The sequence below is a fragment of the Macaca nemestrina genome, chromosome 12 (genome assembly GCF_043159975.1).
Source record: "Macaca nemestrina isolate mMacNem1 chromosome 12, mMacNem.hap1, whole genome shotgun sequence".
NCBI lineage: Eukaryota > Metazoa > Chordata > Mammalia > Primates > Cercopithecidae > Macaca > Macaca nemestrina.
The window spans coordinates 117,989,153-118,008,393 of record NC_092136.1 but is presented as its reverse complement, the minus strand read 5'-3'; the positions used below and the strand labels follow the sequence as shown (position 1 = coordinate 118,008,393).

The 19,241-nt window shown below is 52.3% G+C and overlaps 1 protein-coding gene across 2 annotated transcripts; it reads left to right on the top strand.

Annotated features, from left to right (window-relative positions):
• Positions 1-3,463: 3,463 nt before the first annotated feature.
• LOC105476419 (sodium voltage-gated channel beta subunit 2) lies at positions 3,464-17,364 on the top strand. Of its 2 annotated transcripts, none has more exons than XM_011732372.2 (4): positions 3,464-3,742; positions 11,426-11,592; positions 11,887-12,097; positions 13,097-17,364. In XM_011732372.2, exons 1-4 carry the CDS (start codon positions 3,673-3,675, stop codon positions 13,294-13,296), a joined length of 648 nt encoding a protein of 215 aa, XP_011730674.1. In that variant the 5' UTR covers positions 3,464-3,672; the 3' UTR covers positions 13,297-17,364. The 2 variants fall into 2 exon arrangements, with proteins under 2 accessions (XP_011730674.1, XP_011730676.1); XM_011732374.3 differs by lacking the exon at positions 3,464-3,742 and adding an exon at positions 8,542-8,731 and having other exon boundaries at positions 13,097-14,783.
• The last annotated feature ends 1,877 nt before the right edge of the window (positions 17,365-19,241 follow it).

The window sequence follows — 19,241 nt, the reverse complement described above, 5'->3', positions numbered from 1 at the left end:
TTCCTCATTTGCCATTAAAAAAAGAATAGGCTGGCACGGTGGCTCATGCCTGTAATCCTAGCACTTTGGGAGGCTGAGGCGGGTGGATCACCTGAGGTCAGGAGTTCGAGACCAGCCTGGCCAATGTGGTGAAACCCTGTTTCTACTAAAAATACAAAAATTAGCCAGGCATGATGATGGGTGCCTGTAATCCCAGCTACTTAGGAGGCTGAGAAGGGAAAATCGCTTGAACCTGGGAGACGCTGGTTGTAGTGAGCCGAGATCACACCACTGCACTCCAGCCTAAGCAGCTGAGTGAGACTCAGTCTCAAAACAAATAAATAAATAAATAAAATAAAGGCCAGGTGCAGCGGCTCACACCTGTAATCTCAGCACTTTGGGAGGCCGAGGCGGGAAGATCACTTGAAGCCAGGAGTTCGAGACCAGCTTGGCCAACGTGGCGAAACTCTGTCTGGACTAAAAATACAAAAATTAGCTGGGTGTGGTGGCAGGAGCCTGTAATCCCAGCTACTTAGGAGGCTGAGGCAGGAGAATCACTTGGACTTGGGAGGTGGCGGTTGCAGTGAGCCAAGATCGTGCCACTGCACTGCAGCCTGGGCCAGAGTAAGATTCTGTCTGAACGACAACAAAAAATAATAAAAAGAAAAAGAAAAAAGAAATCGTGGTGGCGGGAGCCTGTAAACCCAGCTACTCGGGAGATTGAGGCAGGAGAATAACTTGAACCTGGGAAGCGGAGGTTGCAGTAAGCCAAGATCATGCCACTGCATGTGGGCCATAGAGTGAGACTCCATCTCAAAATAATAATAATAATAATGATAATAATAATAAATAACTTTTAAAAAAAGAAAAAGAAAAAAGAAATCACCTATCCCAGGGTTAAGGTTAAACTGACAGGGCCGGGCATGGTGGCTCACACCTGTAATCCCAGCACTTTGGGAGGCCAAGGTGAGTGGATCACGAGGTCAGGAGTTCAAGACTAGCCTGGCCAAGATGATGAAACTCCGTCTCTACTAAAAATACAAAAATTAGCCAGGCATGGTGGCAGGCACCTGTAATCCCAGCTATTCAGGAGGCTGAGGCAGGAGAATCGCTTGAACCCAGGAGGCAGAAGTTGCAGTGAGCCAAGATCGCACCACTGCACTGCAGCCTGGGTGACAGAGTGGGACTCCATCTCAAAAGAAAAGAAAAGAAAAGAAAAGATTAAACTGATACAGGCTGGGCATGGTGGCTCACACCTGTGCTCCCAGCACTTTGGTAGGCTGATGCAGGTGGAACACTTGAGGTCAGGAGTTCGAGACCAGCCTGGCCAACATGGTGAAACCCTGTCTCTACTAAAAATACAAAAAAATTAGCCGGGGGTGGTGGCACGTACATGTAGTCCCAGCTACTCTGGAGGCTGAGACACAGGAATTGCTTGAACCCAGAAGGCAGAGGTTGCAGTGAACTGAGATTACACCACTGCACTCCAGCCCGTGTGACAGAGCGAGACCCTGTCTAAAAAAATAATAATAATAAAATAAAAAAATAAAAAATTGAGATATCACGTGTAAAGTGCTTGGCACAGAGTTTATGCTCAAAAATATTAGTTGTTCCCTGTTTGGTACACAAAGGGCCCATCACAAATGCAGGTGACTGCTGCATGCAAATCTCTGCCCTACTTAACCATCTCCCCAGGAGTATGGGGGTCACCTCTGCTTAGGGTCACCTTGGACTCCACCCCCAAGTTCTCCTGCTTATGACATTAGCTTATTTTTTCTTCCTTCTTCAAAAGAAAAGTTTTAAACATACACAAAAGAAGAGAGAACTATATTTACACCCATCACCAGCTAGTTTCAACTATCAAGCAAAACATCTAGTCTCGTGTCACCTATTCTCCCATCTCTTTTTTACTTTGAATTTTATTTTTATTTTTTAGATGGAGTCTCCCTCTGTGGCCCAGGCTGGGGTGCAGCGGAGTGATCTCCATTCACTGCAACCTCTGCCTCCCAGGTTCAAGCAGTTCTCCTGCCTCAGTCCCCCCGAGTAGCTGGGATTACAGGCACCTGCCACCACACCTGGCTAATTTTTGTATTTTTAGTAGAGACAGGGTTTCACCATGTTGGCCAGGCTGGTCTCGAACTCCGAACCTCAAGTGATCCGCCTGCCTCTGTCTCCCAAAGTGCTGGGATTACAGGCATGAGCCACCGCACCCGGCTTCTTCGAATATCTTAAAGCAAATCCAGTCATCATATTATTTTACCCATAAACACACCAATGTGTGTGTTATTTTGGTTTTTTGTTTTATTGTTGTTGTTGTTTTTGAAGCAGAGCGTCGCTCTGTCGCCCAGGTTGAAGTGCAGTGGCATGATCTTGGCTCACTGCAACCTCTTCCCCCCTCGGGTCAAGCAATTCTCCTAACTCAGCCTCCCATGTAGCTGAGATTACAGGCACACACCACCATGCCCGGCTACTTTTTGTATTTTTAATAGAGACGGGGTTTCATCATGCTGGCCAGGCTGGTCTCGAACTCCTGACTTTGTGATCTGCCCGCCTCGGCCTCCCAAAGTTCTGGGATTACAGGTGTGAGCCACCCTGCCCGGCCATCCATGTGTGTCTTTAACAGATAGAGATGCTAAAGGACAAAACCACATTTATCACACCCAACAAAACTAGAAATGATTCATTAATACAATCTAATATGTAGTCCATATTTAACTTTTCCCAATTGTCTCAAAAACTTTTCTTTCCTGTTGATTTGTTTGGATCAGATTTCTCCAAAGGCCTGTGTTACATTCGATTATAAGATCTCTTGGGTATTTTTCTATCAGCCTGCTTCAACATGTTCTGTTTTCAGTGGAAATGCTAGAATGAGGAAATCATTACCACTTGAAAATCTCTCCAATCACTTTCCTGAATGAACCCTTTTCAATAACACAAGAACAAGTATCTCCTTTTTTTAAGTTTTTTTTTTTTTTTTTTTCCTTTGGAGGCTGGGCCCAGGCTGGAGTGTGGTGCAGTAGCTGGGACTACAGGTGTGAGATTTACTTCTGGCTAAATTTTGTATTTTTAGTAGAGATGGGTTTTGCCATGTTGCCCAGGCTGGTCTTGAACTCCTGGACTCAAGTGATCCATCTGGCCTCCCAAAGTACTGGGATTACAGGTGTGAGCCACTGGGCCAGCCTGTATGGAGTTTCCTTTAAATGGGACCATTCCCTGTTTTTAAATGACAATAAGTGTTTCCCCTTTCCAGAATCTTTAAAATAAATGGATTCCTCTAATAGTTTTCAAAATCCAACAATCATCCGAGTGAAGTCAAAAGGCAGGATTTGTATTATTTCTTGTTTTAGAGGGTAAAAATTTCTGGGGATTTCGTTCTTTTCAAAATGACTTTTTTATGCCCTCCCACCTGCTTTTTGAAATCCACCAACCACAATATTTACCCCATCCCCCTTTTCTCTCCCCCCATCTCTCTCTCTCTCTCCTTTACACACTCCCTCTCTCTCTCTTTTTAGCAGCAACATACAAGCCGGCCATATTAGAGAGATGGAAATAAAGCTTCCTTAATGTTGCATATGTCTTTGAAGTACATCCGTGCATTTTTTTTTAGCATCCAACCATTCCTCCCCTGTAGTCCTCGCCCCCTCAAATCACCCTCTCCCGTAGCCCACCCGACTAACATCTCAGTCTCTGAAAATGCACAGAGATGCCTGGCTACCTCGCCCTGCCTTCAGTCTCACGGGGCTCAGTCTCTTTTTCTCTTTGGGTAAGTTAGACTCACATCTGCATGCTCCCGAGGGTTCAGAAGTGTAGCCGCAACGTGAAGAGGATGGGGGCAGGGGATAGGAAAGAAGACATTGCTAGTGCTTCCCTCTGTGTCCTTGGGAGGGGAGGTGCTGGGGACTGGAAGGGACGTTGCTGGGGAGTGCAGAACCCTGGGACTACTTAGTCACAGAAATGTTGGGTCAGGGGATCTGAGTGTTGCTGGGGGCTGACAGTGGTCAAGGGAGGTGAATCTTCTTTGGATTTCCCCTAAGTGGACCAGTGTGGGGGTGGGGCAGAGAGTGGATTGACCTGCAGTATCTTCAGGGATTTTTTTTTTTTTTTGTAGCTGCCGCAAATGTGGGGTCCTGGGACTTAATGTTCCCTTAAGGGGCTTCTTTTCGGAACCTTGATCCTGGTGGATTTAGGGTGTTAGGAGAGTGTGCGGGGGAGCTGGTGGCAGAAAGTTGAGTCTGGGTCTGGCTTCCTGGCACTCGGTCTCACTGATCTGTTGGAACGTGTGTGGGAGTAGGTGGGAAGCGGGCTTGGGGAATGATGTCTGGGTTGGGAGGAGACCTGCTGAGGCACGCACTGATGGAGAAGGCACCTTTGGCTTGGGCCCGATGGAATGGAGGAGGGGCCAGGTGTAGAGATTCAGGAAAAAATGGAACCCATGGGCTGAGCGAGGTTGCGGCCCTTTAAATCCAGCCTCAGAACTGCCCAGTCCAGTCTTGCAGACTGTCCTGTCAAGTAGCCCCAAATGTTAATTTTGTATTTGACCACTCAGAGACTTCCTGGTGGGGAAGTGGGCTAGAAAGTTATTTGCAAGCCTGCTTTGTAGAGTTTCGTTCTTGCTCCTAAACTTACTTATTGCTGGAGCAGCAACTGAGAGTCAAGTCCAAGGACTTGATGGCAATATTGGCCACCACAAAGCCTCTCTCTCTTTCTGTGGCGTGATGTGCTGGGTTTGGGGTAGGAGCGCTAAACACAGACAGTGCAGAGGCCCTGCCAGCCTGCTTTGCTGAGTTACTTGGCATATTAACATCAGGGCAGGAATGCTATGGAATCTCCGGCAGGACCTGGGTTTCAAGCCACCTTTGTCATTTACGTAATGACCACAGGCAAGTTACTCAACCCCTCTGAGCTTCAGTTCCCTTCTGGGTAAACTAAAGAATGCCTACTGCCTGGCGTGTTTGTGATCCAGGCACGGCAGGAACTTAAGAATGGCTAACGTAAGAATGCTTTTCGTGAGCCCAGGCACTGTGTGTCTTGTTCAGCCCTCACAGCAATCTGAGGTAGATTCTATTATACCTCAGGTTACAGGGAGGAAACAGATGACTACGGTAACGGGTAACGGGTAACGGGAGCTGAGATTTGAACTCCCTGGGTCTGACTTCACCACATTCTCTTAAACATTGGATTCCACTGCCCCCAATGTTCAAGAAATGGCACTGCTGTATTAACAGTACCTAATTGATCAGTCTCAGGACAGGCTGAAAGAGGGGGAGTTGGGTGAGTGGACTGTTGCAAGGAGCCCCAGATGGAGGACAGGACCCTTCCCTCAGGAGTTAGGAAGTGCTCCCTGCAGGAGAGAAGCCGCCTGGTGAGAGCCATGGCTAAGTAAAGTTAGAAAGGGGGCTCAGTGACCAGGACCCAGAGCCCTGGGCTATGGCAGGGAAAAGGGAGTCTGGGATGAAGAGGTCTGAGTGTTGGGGGTGAGGAGATGGTGGTGGGAGGCAGCTAAAGCTTCTGCAAAGCTGAGTGGGAGAGGACACAGGAATGGGAATCCTGAACTTGAACTTGAATTTGATTGGTGCTGTAATGAGGCATGTCCCTGGCACTCCAATGCTGAGGGCTGAGTTGACAATGGAACTTTGGTGGTGTTGCAGTAGCATCGATCCCCGGGATGGAGGATGCCACAAGTGATGAGGGAGGGGACTCTGTCGGGGCTGGGCTTGTGGGGATGACTATGGAGGTGACCATAAGAGAAGAGGGCCATAAGAGAAAGGGCAGGTGGGCAACCAACTGTACCCACAACAGAAGCACATGAGGCTAGTTTTAGCTAGAAACAATGCAAATGACTGGACTTCCCTCAAGTTTTTCTTGAGACCGTTAACTCCACAGTCACTGGCCTGCTTACCAATGTATGGATTATGTTAGGGGAGGCATAGAAAGTGGAGTCTGGGCTGAGCACGGTGACTCACGCCTGTATCCCAGTGCTTTAGGAGGTTAAGGTGGGAGGATTGCTTAAGGCCAGGAGTTGGAGACTAGCCTGGGCAACATAGCAAGACCCTGTCTCTACAGAAAAAAAAAAAAAAAAGAAAGAAAGAAAGAAAAAAGAAAAAAAGAAAAATGAGCCAGGCATGGTGGCGTGTGCCTGTAGTCCTAACTGTTCCAGGATGCTGAGGTAGGAGTATCAAGAGTTGCAGGCTGCAGTGAGCCGTGATCACGCCACTGCACTCCAGCATGCGCAACAGAGCCGAACCCTGTCTCTTAAAGAAAGAAAGAAAGAAAGAGAAAGAAAGTGAAGTCTGGTCCTCACTCTGGCCCACTGCACGTACCTGCTGCTTGTGGTGGCAGGGACCCAGACATGGAGAGAAAGCGGTCTCTTCTTCCTTTAGTCGACTTTATTGAGCCCCAGTCTGTGCCACCCACTGTCCTGGGTGCCAGGGATACCAAGATGAATAAGAATCAGTTCCCCGGAGCCTCTTGAGGGAAACAGGCCCATAAACAAATAATAACAAGACAACATTGTATGTATGGTAACAATAATAGCAATAGTGATCATCAGAGTCGCAGCTAACTTTTGTCCAGGCCATGTGCTAGGCACTGTGCTGAACTTCATACAGACAGTAAGTCACTTAATCCTTACAACAGCCCTACGAAGTTGGGCTTATTGTCCCCTATATTACAGATGAGGAAACTGAGGCACTGGGAGGTTAACTATCCTGCCATTCTGCCCCCAAGTCATGTGGAAGAGATAGGAACAGGGCTTGGGTGAGGACAAGGACACTGGGGAAACTGTCACTGAGGCTAATGTGCTGTGAGCTGGGACCTGAAGAATAAGTAGGAGGGCCCCAGGGACAGGAGGGCAAATGAGCTTCCCAACCTGAAGCAAAAATATGTGCAAAGGCATGGAGAAGGGAAGCAAGGTGGTGTTTTCAGAAAAAATCAGAACTGGGGTCACTGGAGTGAAGGAGACCTGGGGGGATGGGGGCTGGCAGGAGATGAGGCTAGGGTATAAGTTGGCCTCAGATGGCAAAGGGCTTGGAAGCCGTGCCCAGGAGCCTGGACTCGATGCTGAAAGCAGTGGGTAGCCGTTGGAGGTTTGGAGGTGAGGAGTGATGAGGGTGGGTTGCTCCTGGCTGCACGAAGATGGGCTAGAGTGGCTGGGGTTGGGGAGGCCCTGGAGCAGGAAGGGTCTGGATGGTACGGCAGTGCAGGTGCGGAGATACGGGCTGGAAGCCACACTCACCTGGGAGGCAGGAGCTGCCCTGGGAGACAGTTCATCTGTTTAGATACTAAAAAAAAAAAAAAAAAAAAAAGAAGGAAATAATTACCTCATAGTTTGCTGTAGGGTGGAAAGAGGAGTGAAGAGATTAACTTCCAGTCTCTGCAAGAGATAGCATTTGGCAGATGAGCAAATTTTCACAGTCACTGCAAGATGGGCTAGTTAGAACAGTGGATGACACGGTGCCTGAGGGCCCAGATGTGCCTTGGAGACAGCAGGGGGCCCACCACTGTTGAGGTTTTGGATCTAAGATCAGAAGTCACAGCCCGTTGATGATCATTTCCCTTCTGTGAGTTGAAAATCGGAGACACAGGCCCCAGACCTGGTCTCAAATGGGACAACCAGGAAGACTGCGTGCCTCCCTTGTATGGAGGTTCCTTTAAATGCAACCATTCCCTGCTGGCCGGCCTGCCTGGAGTTGGACCTGCCATATAGTCGGCAAGAGATCTGGTACCCCAGATGCCTTGGGATGGGGCTCACTTCCCCACTCAGCTTCAGTGCCTCAACGCTGCCTGGAGCCAGGCAGACTAGCTTCAGATTCTAGCTTCGCCTCTCACTAGCCGTGAACTTGGGTTCGTCTCTTAACTTCTTTGTGCTGCATCTTCCTCATCCGGAATGTGGGAGTGATAACAGGGTTTTGTTAGTATTAAATGAGGTGATATGTGTAGAATGCTTAGACAGTGCCCGGCTCGTTGTAAGCATTTTGTAAGGGTTTGTGGCTGTGAAGTCCTTTCTGTGGCCTTGGCCATGCATTCGGGTGCTCTCCCGAAGCAGGAGAGTTAATCAAGAGACCAGAGTTTTGCTCACAGCTGTGATCTTATTGAGCCATGGCCCCCTCCTTTTTAATGAGGGCCCGGACTGGCGGAAGGTCTGAGGCCCAGCACCCTAAAGCTGCTGGGATTCTGGTAAGGTCACAGGCTCACGTGGGGATCTTGGATGAGGGGCTAGGAACCGTGACTCTGGCCTCAGCTTGTCCCTATTCTCTGCGTGTGGCTCTCATGGCCTCTCTTTCCTCATCGATAAAACAGTAGGGCTAGATCTACGGTTTCTGATCTCAGCTCCAACTCTGGCTCCGGATCCCAAGCTCCCTCGCCGGATGGAACTTGACGTTTCACCTCTGTGACCAGTAGAGGGCACGCGTGTTCCGCCCGGTACCTTCTGCAGTGCCGCGCTGCAGGGTGGGGAGGGGGAGCCCGCATTGCACCTCTCTGGCTGCCCCAGTCCTGCGGGCCAGAAAAGGCGCCCCCGCACTCCTCTCTACCCTGCCCTCCTCCACGGCAGGGTGCTAGCTCCTTCGAGATGGTGGAGTTCAAGTTCTAATCTGGAGCACTGCCTTGGGCTTGGTGGAGGGGGCGGGCAGAGGCCCGCGCAGGGTCAGCCGGGCTTCACAGAACGCAGACTTTTTGGCCTGAAGAGCCCCTGGGAAGATAATCGACCTCCCAAGGGAAGAGCTAGAGGGGCAGCACATTCCTGGGATGGGAGGTAAGCTCAGGACAAGCACCGTCAATGCCTTCCCTCAGAGCTCTGTGCCTCTGCAGATAGAGATGCTGTTGGCATTTTCTGCTCTCCTCCTCCCTGGCTGGTGCGGTGCCAGATGCTTTCAGAATGGTGATGAAAGTGCAGGAGATGGAATTGGGCTTTGTTCTTCCTGGCAGGGGCCCACTCATCCTCCCCAGGCCGTACTCCCCTAATGAGCACTTAAACTCACACCTGGAATCCTCAGCCCTGGGCTCCTCCTCTAGAAAACGCAGATGGTGACGCCTGCCTCCCAGCTTGGAGAACAGATGAGGTCCCCATGCCTACCCCTCCATCCAGGGCTGCTTCCAGTTCAGAGAATCTCTGGTTCTTAAGTCCTACCACTTGCCCTGATCCCTCGGGCCAGGGGCAGGGCCGGCAGAAGGGTGCTCCAGGCAGATGTTGATGTCCCTGCAGGCTGCAGGGCAGCTGCTTCTGCAGCTTTGTGCAGGAAAAAAAAAAAAAAGTTTGAAAAATAGGAGCCCTGCAGGCCTGGGCTGTTTGCCAATTCCTAAGGACTGGCTGGAGGGGACAGTCTCCAAGGTGCCCTCAGGCCAGGCCAGATGCTCCCCTAGAAGCCCTTCCTGTTTGCAAGGCAGAACTTGGGGAGAATTGAGGATAATAGCAGCTACCATTTGCTGAATACTTACTGCTTATTTTCATTATGGAAACAACCCTGGGGGATACGTGTCACCAGCTGCATTTTACAAAGGAGCAGCCCCCACTCTCCCAGCTTCTGATGCTGGAGCTGGGATTGAACCCAAGTCTAGTCGCATCCCCTTGTCTATGCTATTCCCACATCAGCCACTTGGGCTCGCCTGGACAGCCTCCCAGCACTCCCCAACCCTGCAGGGACCTCCTATCACACTCCAAAGAGGAAACTCCGCATGCTGGCCCACAAAGCCTTTGTGAGCTGGTCCCTGCCTTACTCTCGGACCTCAGGTCTCACCATGCGCCCCCTTGGTCACTCTGCTCCCTCTGCCTCAGGCACACGAAGCTCCTTCCAGTCACTGGGACTTGGCCCCTGGGAGTACCCCTGCCTGGGAACTCGACTCCCTCAAAACTTCAACGGGCTCACTCCCTCACTTCAGGCGGGCACTGCCTGCGTGTCCCCCTCACAGCAGGCTTCCCTGCCCACCCAACATCAGACAATGCCCCTCTACCTTGCCGTGTGTCTCTAACCTACAACTCCATGATTTTTTTCCTTGTCTACCCTTCTTCCCAGAATATAAGCTTCATGATGCAGTGACTCTGCCTGTCCTGTTCACAGCAGTAACCCTCAGGGCCTAGACTAAGTGCCTGGCACACAGTAGGTGATTTATAAATATTTGGTAAATGAGTGAATGAATGACGCTGAACACTGCTGTTTATCCTCCATAAAGAAAGGGAACCTTCTGAGATAAGGTTCTTGAGGATACGGGCAGAGCATCTTGGAATGAAGGCTAGGGCTCAGGTGAGTCCAGTGAGGTGCCTGGGGCGTGACATTTAAGGAGGTAGTTCCATGACCAGAGAGTGGATGCCCCTTAAGTGTCTTGCCCCAGGCCCCTCGCTCACCTCCCTATAGGCTCTGTCCTGCTTAGAATGTCAGAGTGGGACAGGCCTTTCTCAGCCCCAGCACCAAGGTCTCCTGGCCTACATCTAGTGTTCCTAATAGGACTCCTCCACAGAACCAGCAGCTCCCACCCTGCCCTCCTGTAGCAGCTCCTTGCCGTGGTGTCTCCAGGTCTGACATCTCCAAGGGGGACTCCTGTCCCTGTAGACCCATCAGCTGGTCCTTGGAATGGTGCCTCACCTTCTGGGGCACCTCTTCCCTCCCACAGCTTGTCTGCCCTCTTTCTTGTCTGTCACAAGCCTGAGGAAGGTAGGGGGCTGGGCTGTGCTGGGACACAGCTTTGCTCTGTCCCTGGGATATGGAGAGTGAGGCCTTCCAAATCTCCAGCTGTTCTCAGGCTGCTGCCCTGAGAACAGAACTGCAGGGGAGCCCTCAGTTTCAGCTGGAAGGGCTTTGGCCCAGCAAAGATGGTTCGAAGTGGTGAGAATAAGGGGGAAACTGAGGCAAGCATAGTGAAGCCCCTGTCTGTGGTCTTCTGCTAGCATATGACAGAAGTGGGGCAAGTGTGGTGGGGGCGGGGGTTGCCTAACAGTGGTTCTAGAAAAGGCTTGGGGCCATTTGGCTGCCCCTGGCTTGACAGGTGACGTGATGATTTGGTCTCTCTCCTCCCCTACCTGCTCTGCCACCCCACTTTGCCTCAAAGACCATATCTGGTGCCCCATATGTGCCTGCCCACTCCACGAGTATGGACTGGGGAGGCTGAGTGGGCCCCTGCCAGGAAGAACGAAGCCCAATTCCATGCGGCTTGCACCTGTACTCCCAGCTACTTGGGAGGCTGAGGTGAGAGGATCACCTGAGCCCAGCAGGTTGAGGCTGCGTGAATCATGATTGCGCCACTGCACTCCAGCTTGGGCAACAGAGACCCTGTTGCAAGTAACAATAACTCCCACCTCCTGACTAACTGGCGCTGTCGAGGACCCAGTCCCCTGCCCAGTCCCCTGCCGGTTGCTCTGCTCTGCCTCATCCCCCAACACCCTCAGGCACAGAGGGCTTGCCCCTCCCCAGCCCTTTCAGCCAGACTCCTCATCAGCTTGTGGCTTCGTCTGCAGTGCCACCAGGACGGAGCATGGAGGTCACAGTACCTGCCACCCTCAATGTCCTCAATGGCTCTGATGCCCGCCTGCCCTGCACCTTCAACTCCTGCTACACAGTGAACCACAAACAGTTCTCCCTGAACTGGACTTACCAGGGGTGCAACAACTGCTCCGAGGAGATGGTGAGTCCTGGGCTGAAGGCGGGAGTGGGGGAGGAGGCAGGAGCCCCGCAGCATGAAGGCCCCGTCCCATCATCGGCCCCCGCGCTGGACTAGGCCCCAGAGGACCCTGGGTGGGCTGCGTGCCCTGGAGGCTTTGACACAAGGTGTGCTGCACACCCTGGTGCCTCCTAGAGGTAACTGCCTCTCTTCCCCAGGAAAAGGGTAGATAGGAAGAGGGGGCATCCTCGCTGTCCTTGTAGTCGCTTGCTCATTCAGCCGCCCAGCTGCCCATCCTGTCCCTCGCTCCATCCCCAGTTCCTCCAGTTCCGCATGAAGATCATTAACCTGAAGCTGGAGCGGTTTCAAGACCGCGTGGAGTTCTCGGGGAACCCCAGCAAGTACGATGTGTCCGTGATGCTGAGAAACGTGCAGCCTGAGGACGAGGGGATTTACAACTGCTACATCATGAACCCCCCAGACCGCCACCGGGGCCATGGCAAGATCCATCTGCAAGTCATCATGGAAGGTGAAGGCTGGGGTGCCAGCTTCGGGGCCCTGACCTTTCCCACCCACCTACTCTGTGCAGCACTCGCTCAGGGCACTTTGGGGAGGCCATGCCTTCCTGAGGGTGGGAGCAACCATTTGTGCTACGTAGAAGGAATCCATTTTCTTCCCTCTAGTCCTCAAGAACCTGGGAACATGTCCCAGAGAGTCCTGGTAATGATATAGACTATAATCCCGGTCTTAATGATGGGGCTGGGCGTGATGGCTCACACTTGTAATCACAGCACTTTGGGAGGCTGAGGCAGGCAGATAGCTTGAGCTCAGGAGCTCGAGACCAGCCTGGGCAACATGGCAAAACTCCATCTCTACAGAAAATGCAAAAATTAGCTGGGCATGGTGGCTGGCACCTATACTCCCAGCTACTTGGGGGGCTGAGGTGAGAGGATCACCTGAGCCCAGCAGGTCGAGGCTGCAGCGAATCATGATTGCGCCACTGCACTCCAGCCTGGGCAACAGAGCAAGACCCTGTTTCAGATGACAACAACAACAATAATAATGACGGTGATGATGGCAGCTTTCATTTATTGGGCACCTCTATGTCTCAGTCGTAGGGCTAAGCTCTGTTTATGCATTATTTCATCCTCATGAAAACCTTCGAGGAAGGTATTATTATTAACCCCATTTTACAGGTTAGAAAACTGAGGTTAGAGAAGATAAGTTACTTAAGGTCATGCAATTCATAAGTTGTACAATCAGGACTCAAATTTGGGTCTGGTTTGATCTTAAAGTTCGTGCTCTTAAATACTTCATCACACTACCTCCTCTGGGGCCTTTGGGTGTCCTGGGATTTGAGGGTGGGGGCACTTCAGGGTCAGTCACCTGGATTGCTTTTTGGCTTTGCTAAAGTCCTGTCCGCGGAGGAGAGTAAAGTCAGGGTGGTTCCACGCATGCCATGGGTAGTGGGGTGGTGGGGAGGCCCCTTTCCCAGCCCTGGTGCTCAGTGGCTCTCCTTCCTTTCCAGAGCCCCCTGAGCGGGACTCCACGGTGGCCGTGATTGTGGGTGCCTCTGTCGGGGGCTTCCTGGCTGTGATCATCTTGGTGCTGATGGTGGTCAAATGTGTGAGGAGAAAAAAAGAGCAGAAGCTGAGCACAGATGACCTGAAGACCGAGGAGGAGGGCAAGACGGACGGCGAGGGCAACCCGGATGATGGCGCCAAGTAGTGGGTGGCCGGCCCTGCAGCCTCCTGTGTCCCGTCTCCTCCCCTCTCTGCCCTGTACAGTGACCCTGCCTGCCCGCTCTTGGTGTGCTTCCCGTGACCTAGGACCCCAGGGCCCACCTGGGGCCTCCTGAACCCTCCACTTCGTATCTCCCGCCCTGCACCAAGAGTGACCCACTGTCTTCCATCTGAGAAACCTGCCATGCTCTGGGACATGTGGGCCCTGGGGAGAGGAGAGAAAGGACTCCCACCTGCCAGTCCCTGGGGGAGGCAGGAGGTACGTGTGAGGGTCCCCAGAGAGAAGGGAGTGGGTGGGCAGGGGTGGCGGAGGAGGCCGCCGTCCACCTGCCCAGTGCTTGGCCTGGCAGTGGCTTCAGAGAGGACCTGGCTGGGAGGGAGGGCTTCCCTGTGCTGACAGAGCTCCCTCAGGAGGGCTTGGCCTGGCATGGCTGTGCTCCTCCCCTGCTCCCAGCCCAGAGCAGCCGTCAGGCTGGAGGTGACGATGAGTTCCTGAAGCTTGGAGGGGCATGTTAAAGGGATGACTGTGCATTCCAGGGCACTGAAGGAAAGCCAGGGCTGCAGGCAAAGCTGGACATGTGCCCTGGCCCGGGAGGCCGTATCTGGCCCTCGTTTCCATTGCTAGTGGCCTCCTTGGGGCTCCCGTTGGTTCCTAATCCCTTGGGACTGTGGATGAAGCCAGACAGAAGGGCAGCTCCAGGTAGGGGGTCAGGTTCCACAGAGGGCACCCACCAACAGAGGCCAGTTTCAAAGTCAGCTGAGGGGCTGAGGGGTGGGCCCCATGGTGAACTCAGGTTGCTGCAGGCTCTGACTTCTCCCTGGGGTAACCACCCTCGCTTGGGCAGGGGCAGCCAAGGCTGGGAAATGAGGAGGCCATGCGCGGGGTGGGCCAGCTTTCTTTGGGGCGTCAGTGAGAACTCTCCCAGTTGCCCTCGGTGGGATTTCCACCTGGCTTTTAGCTGCAGAGAGGGAAGGGAAAGTCTGAGGCCAGCATGAGGGCAGGCCTGGGAACCTGAGTCCCCAGTGGCAGCCCTGTCCCATCTGTGGCCACGCTACTCGCTCCTCTCCCAACAACTCCCTTCATAGGGACAAAAATGGCAATTGTAGGCCAGGCACGGTGGCTCACGCCTGTAATCCCAGCACTTTGGGAGGCCGAGGCGAGTGGATCACCTGAGGTCAGGAGTTCAAGACCAGCCTGGCCAACATGGCAAAACCCCATCTCTACTAAAAACACAAAAATTAGCTGGGCATGGTGGCGTGTGCCTGTAATCCCAGCTACTTGGGAGGCTGAGGCAGGAGAATCGCTTGAGCCTGGGAAGCGGAGGTTGCAGTGAACTGAGATTACACCACTGCACTCCAGCTTGGGCGACATAGAGAGACTCCGTCCCAAAAAAAAAAAAAAGAGGGAGCCAACCATCACTGCCATTACACTCACATTCAATGGAAATTGGTTAGGCCTGAGAGAAGGAGCAAGAGACAGAAACACTGACTCTGAGAACACGACCTTGGAAGATCCTGAGATCAACTAGCCAAGTCACTCACTTACAAATGGGGAAACTGAGGTTCCAACTGACAGAAACTGAGGGTCCTGCCCTCTTCTCTGGCTCCTCAGTCTCCAGTTTGAATCAACAGAGCCATTGTTTTCCAGGTGGGAGGGGCCTCTGGGGCCTGGTCCATGATGGGGCGAGGTGGAGGGGTGGGCTCCTCTAGCCCTGCCCCTCTCCCAGGAGCCCAGCCCCTCTGGCCAGGACTGAGGAGGAGTGGAGGGAAGCAGGGAGGGAGGGCTCGAGCATGAAGGGTGCAGCTGCTGGCAAATGCCCCATTCCCTGCCCCAGCACTTCCCAGCCTTTCCAGGAGCTCAGCCCCACCCCTGCTCAGGGAGTCAGGTGCCCAGGGTAGGGAATAAGTCTAGGAAAGGGGGTGGAGACAGGACCGTGACAGTCTCAGGGACCAGTCCCTGCCTCTGCCCATCAGATGGCCAATTTGGGGAGAGAGCAATATCATCTGGGAGATTCAGCTTAATTCGCTTCAATTCAGCAACCATTTATTGAGCATCTATTACATGCCAGGCACTGTGCCGGGCACTGGGGATATACACAAAGCCATAAGCATTGGGGGCTACCAGGTTGGCACTGTAGGGACCAAGATTAACTTTTTGGTGCATCTAATTCCACCTCTGCAAGACACTGCTTCCAAGGCTACAATTGGGGAAGATGAAGAGATTCTAGAATCTGGGCCCTGGGAAGGGAGATACAGCAGGAAAGAGGGGCGATACAACAGGGTCAAGGGTGCAGAGGCCAGGCAGAGTGGGCACAGAGTGGGGGATGGGCAACCAGCCTGGTAACACCTGGGTGAGGTGAGTGAGTCAAGCCCATCTGGAAATGCTAAACTCATCAGCTCAGTACCTAACTGCCAATCAACACACTGCCAATGTGGGTGGGCTAAGCCACCAGGATGCCTGCAGCAGATGGACACTGCCCATACTCGAGCCAGCCAGCTGGGGGCAGAGAGGTGGGTGGTGGGCACCTCATGCCAGCTGTGACCAAGAGAGGTTGTATACATTTCTGCAGCTTGCAGATTTCATTTTTTGGGTCACTTTTAAAGTGTCCTTCTCTCCCAGGATGAGTGAGGATCTGTGCTGATGTTGGGAACTTATCTTTTTCCAGGATCCATAACATTTAGGGGAATTATTTGCGGGCTTTCCTAGTGTATTCTAAGAAGTTCTAACTCTCCCTCAAGAAGCCTAAGATTTCTGGAGTCTTTTTTCCCTCTGCCCTGACCAGTTGGGGCCCAGGAAAAGCAATGTCTCTTCATGGGCCTCAGGGCCCTGGCAGATGGGGCTGGGTCAGGAGCTATCTCTGTCCCAGGTGCTCAGCCCACATATGCATTTTCTTCTGGAGCCTCTTAGAATCTCCTCCAGAGGACTCATAGAGCTGCCTCCCCCCAGGACGGTGAGGTTGGGAGCAAAATGGGGCTTCTGTAAGTAGAGGTGGAAAACCAGTGAGATGTTTCCACAGCGGCCATTTCTCTACCGTTTCCTAACTTATGCTGACAAGTTTTTCCTCTTCCTACCGTGGGGTTCAAGCCCCACTTCTGGCTGCATGTTCCCACCACCATGCTCTGCTGGTTTCAGTCTGCTGACTTTCTCAACTGCTCCAGCCTCTCCTGCTCTCTCAGAACCTCCCCCTGCTCCCCCTCCCCCCAATCTGTCTTTTCCTCCTAATTAAGGGCCACTGCAAAGAGACACGGGCTGGCTAACCCATGGGATTTAGCTTATAAGAACAAAGCACAATTTTTCAGGACTGAAATGCCTTGAGGTGCCTTGGAACTGGCTTTGGAAATAGCTATCTGCCCCCTAGCTATGGACTCTTCACAGTTATTTCCAGTTTATAAAAAGGAAAAGCTGATCGGATCCATATTTCTCTCTGCGTGTCTCCTTGGGAAGGTTGGGCTGGTAAATATTTGCAAGGTCAGGTTAAGCAGACAGACAATTGAAAACACTGGGCAGGTCCAAAAGGATAGTCCCAGGTCATAGGAATGGCTTGGTGCAGTTAACGGGTGATGAAGCAAGAAATCTTCCTTCCTACTTATGTCTTAAGGATGGACAGCCTGTGTCTCTTGCTGTGCCTCTTGCTGGCGTCTTCCTTTATTGAAGCTTGCTGATGCACTATACATAGTCTCTCTATATAGGTATAGATATATTATATATACAAATATCAAACATCTCACCACACCCACCCCAAAAGTTACACTGTGTGTGTGTGGGGAGGTGTAATCACTTCTCAGTGTTTTGAGTTGATTCACCAAAGGCAAATTTTGGAATGTTCTTGCGCTTTGTGCACTTGGAGGGGAAAACCCAGCTACATATGCACTTTCTCGGTTGTGTGTGCTATAGAGAGGTTGGAAGGGGTGGTTGGAAGGGGAGAGAAACTGAGATGGCCCTCTATGACCCGACTGCTGGGATGTATCTGCTTTTGGGAGCAGACTGAGTTTCTTTTGCAATTTGTCTTATTGTTTGGGTCTACTGGCGACAATAAACTGTCTCCCCTGAAAATCCCTCGAGTGTGGCTTTATTCAGGGGTTCAGGGCAGGGTAGGCCGAAGCTTTGCCAGGATCTTAACTGGAACCCTAGGTGCTCCTTGCCTGGTAATCCCATTGGTGCTGCCAGATCTCCAGCATCTGAGGGCCTCAACGCCCCTGCCTCACAAGGGGAATGTTGTCTAACCCACACTTGTCCCCCCACAGATGTTTCATCCCTTTGCCTTCCCCAGTCCCCTGGGGACTCTGCCCACCCCGAGACAGGGTGACTGAACACCTACTTCTTGGAGGGCTCTCGATTATTTTGGGGATGAAGACAAACCTGGAAGCTCCCACGGCTGACTGTCATGCGGATGTTGCCTGTTCTTTGCACGGGCAGACAGGCCATCCTTCCTGCTCTGTTCCCCAAAGGTGCTGGATTAGACATTTCTTTTGCTTCCTCTGGACTCAGGAAGAATAGATGACAGCTGGTCAGAGACTGCCCTCATGCAATTCATGGAGAAGGGTGGCTGTGGGAAGGTTCAGGTGGCTCATGTCCCATCTACATACTGCTGGATCCTATTTACATGTGCCAAAGCAGCCCTAAGAAGTTTAGGACCAAAGGCGACCTCCTGGCTAGGGGCTCCACTGTCCAAAACAGGCCTTTTTTTCCCTCCCTTGCTCTCCATTCTTCTGTCTCTTTGCATCTCTCCTTCCCTCCCTTGCACCTCTCTCTCTCTCTCTCCTAGGAGGCTTACCAGGCTTACCTTCCTCTTCCTACCCTGAGGTTCGAGCCCCACTTCTGGCTGCATGTTCCCACCACCACACTCTGCTAGTTTCTCAACCGCTCTAGCCTCTCCTGCTCTCTCAGAACCTCCCCCCGCCTCCCCGCCCCCATCTGTCTCTTCCTCCTAATTAAGGGCCACTGCAAAGAGAGACAGGCTGGCTAACCCTTTTCAGCAAGAAAAACCTCAACTCGCTGAATGGCAAAGACATATTTAGGTAGTTGGTTCCTACTTTTCTCTTGGTTTCTGTCTCCTTCCTGTCTGCTCCCTGGTGATCCAGAGACCCTCACCAGTGGTTAGTAGTTAGGAATACGACAAGAGGACCTTGATATTGGTAGTTCTAATGGTTTAAAGGATGACAGCTGCCATTTGGGAGAGAAGTCAGACTGGAGGGGGCAGCGTTAAGCAAAGGTGGCTGGTATTCAACAGCACCAAAGTTCCCTTGGTTTAAAAGAATGTCTATCCCTGGAGCCTGAGTCCTTCCACGAATGGGGTGTTGGCGGGGAGGGTGCTTCTCTACTTAACAGATAGGAACATCTGGGCAAGGGACATGGACTGAGCTGCAGAAGGCACCAGGGATTCTGGTTGGTTCCTTCCAGGATGGACACAGGCCCCTGATATTCAGCCAGGCCAGCAGCATCTTCCTCACTGGGCTTTTCTCCCAAACACTTGGTTTTGGGGACCAGGTGGCAAAGGGACTAGGAACAGTTTGCCCCAACAGATTGAGAGTTCTTCCTATGGGCAAAGAAAAGGGAGCAAGGCCCTGGGGAAGAGGGCCTTGGAAGTCACAAACTGAGTCTGGTTTCTGGGAAGGCTGGATTTGGTTCAGGCAGCTCCCCTAAATTTGGGTTCTTTGGCCCGGCCTGCCTGGGGCAGGGTGGATTAATTTCGATTGCAGAATGAGCTGCCTTGGTCGGGGAAGGGATAGCTCCTACCCTGGTGCTCAAAATGATTGGTGTCCTGTGCCCCTCAATTGGGATGGAGATACCCATCCAAGAGCCTCCCAGTTCCCACTGGACACCCCATGCGTGGGATATCCCAGGGGGATAGCCATCGGCCTGCCCATGGACGGTTGCTAGGGAGTAGGTCAAAAGGAGTAGGGGTGACAGAGTAGACCTTTGCAACAGCA

Excerpts from the sequence above, each read along its gene's own strand:
- LOC105476419 (XM_011732372.2), top strand. The coding sequence starts at position 3,673 with ATGCACAGAGATGCCTGGCTACCTCGCCCTGCCTTCAGTCTCACGGGG. Across the intron at positions 11,593-11,886 it reads ACAACTGCTCCGAGGAGATG|TTCCTCCAGTTCCGCATGAA; the intron begins GTGAGTCCTGGG and ends CTCCATCCCCAG. Across the intron at positions 12,098-13,096 it reads TCTGCAAGTCATCATGGAAG|AGCCCCCTGAGCGGGACTCC; the intron begins GTGAAGGCTGGG and ends CTTCCTTTCCAG.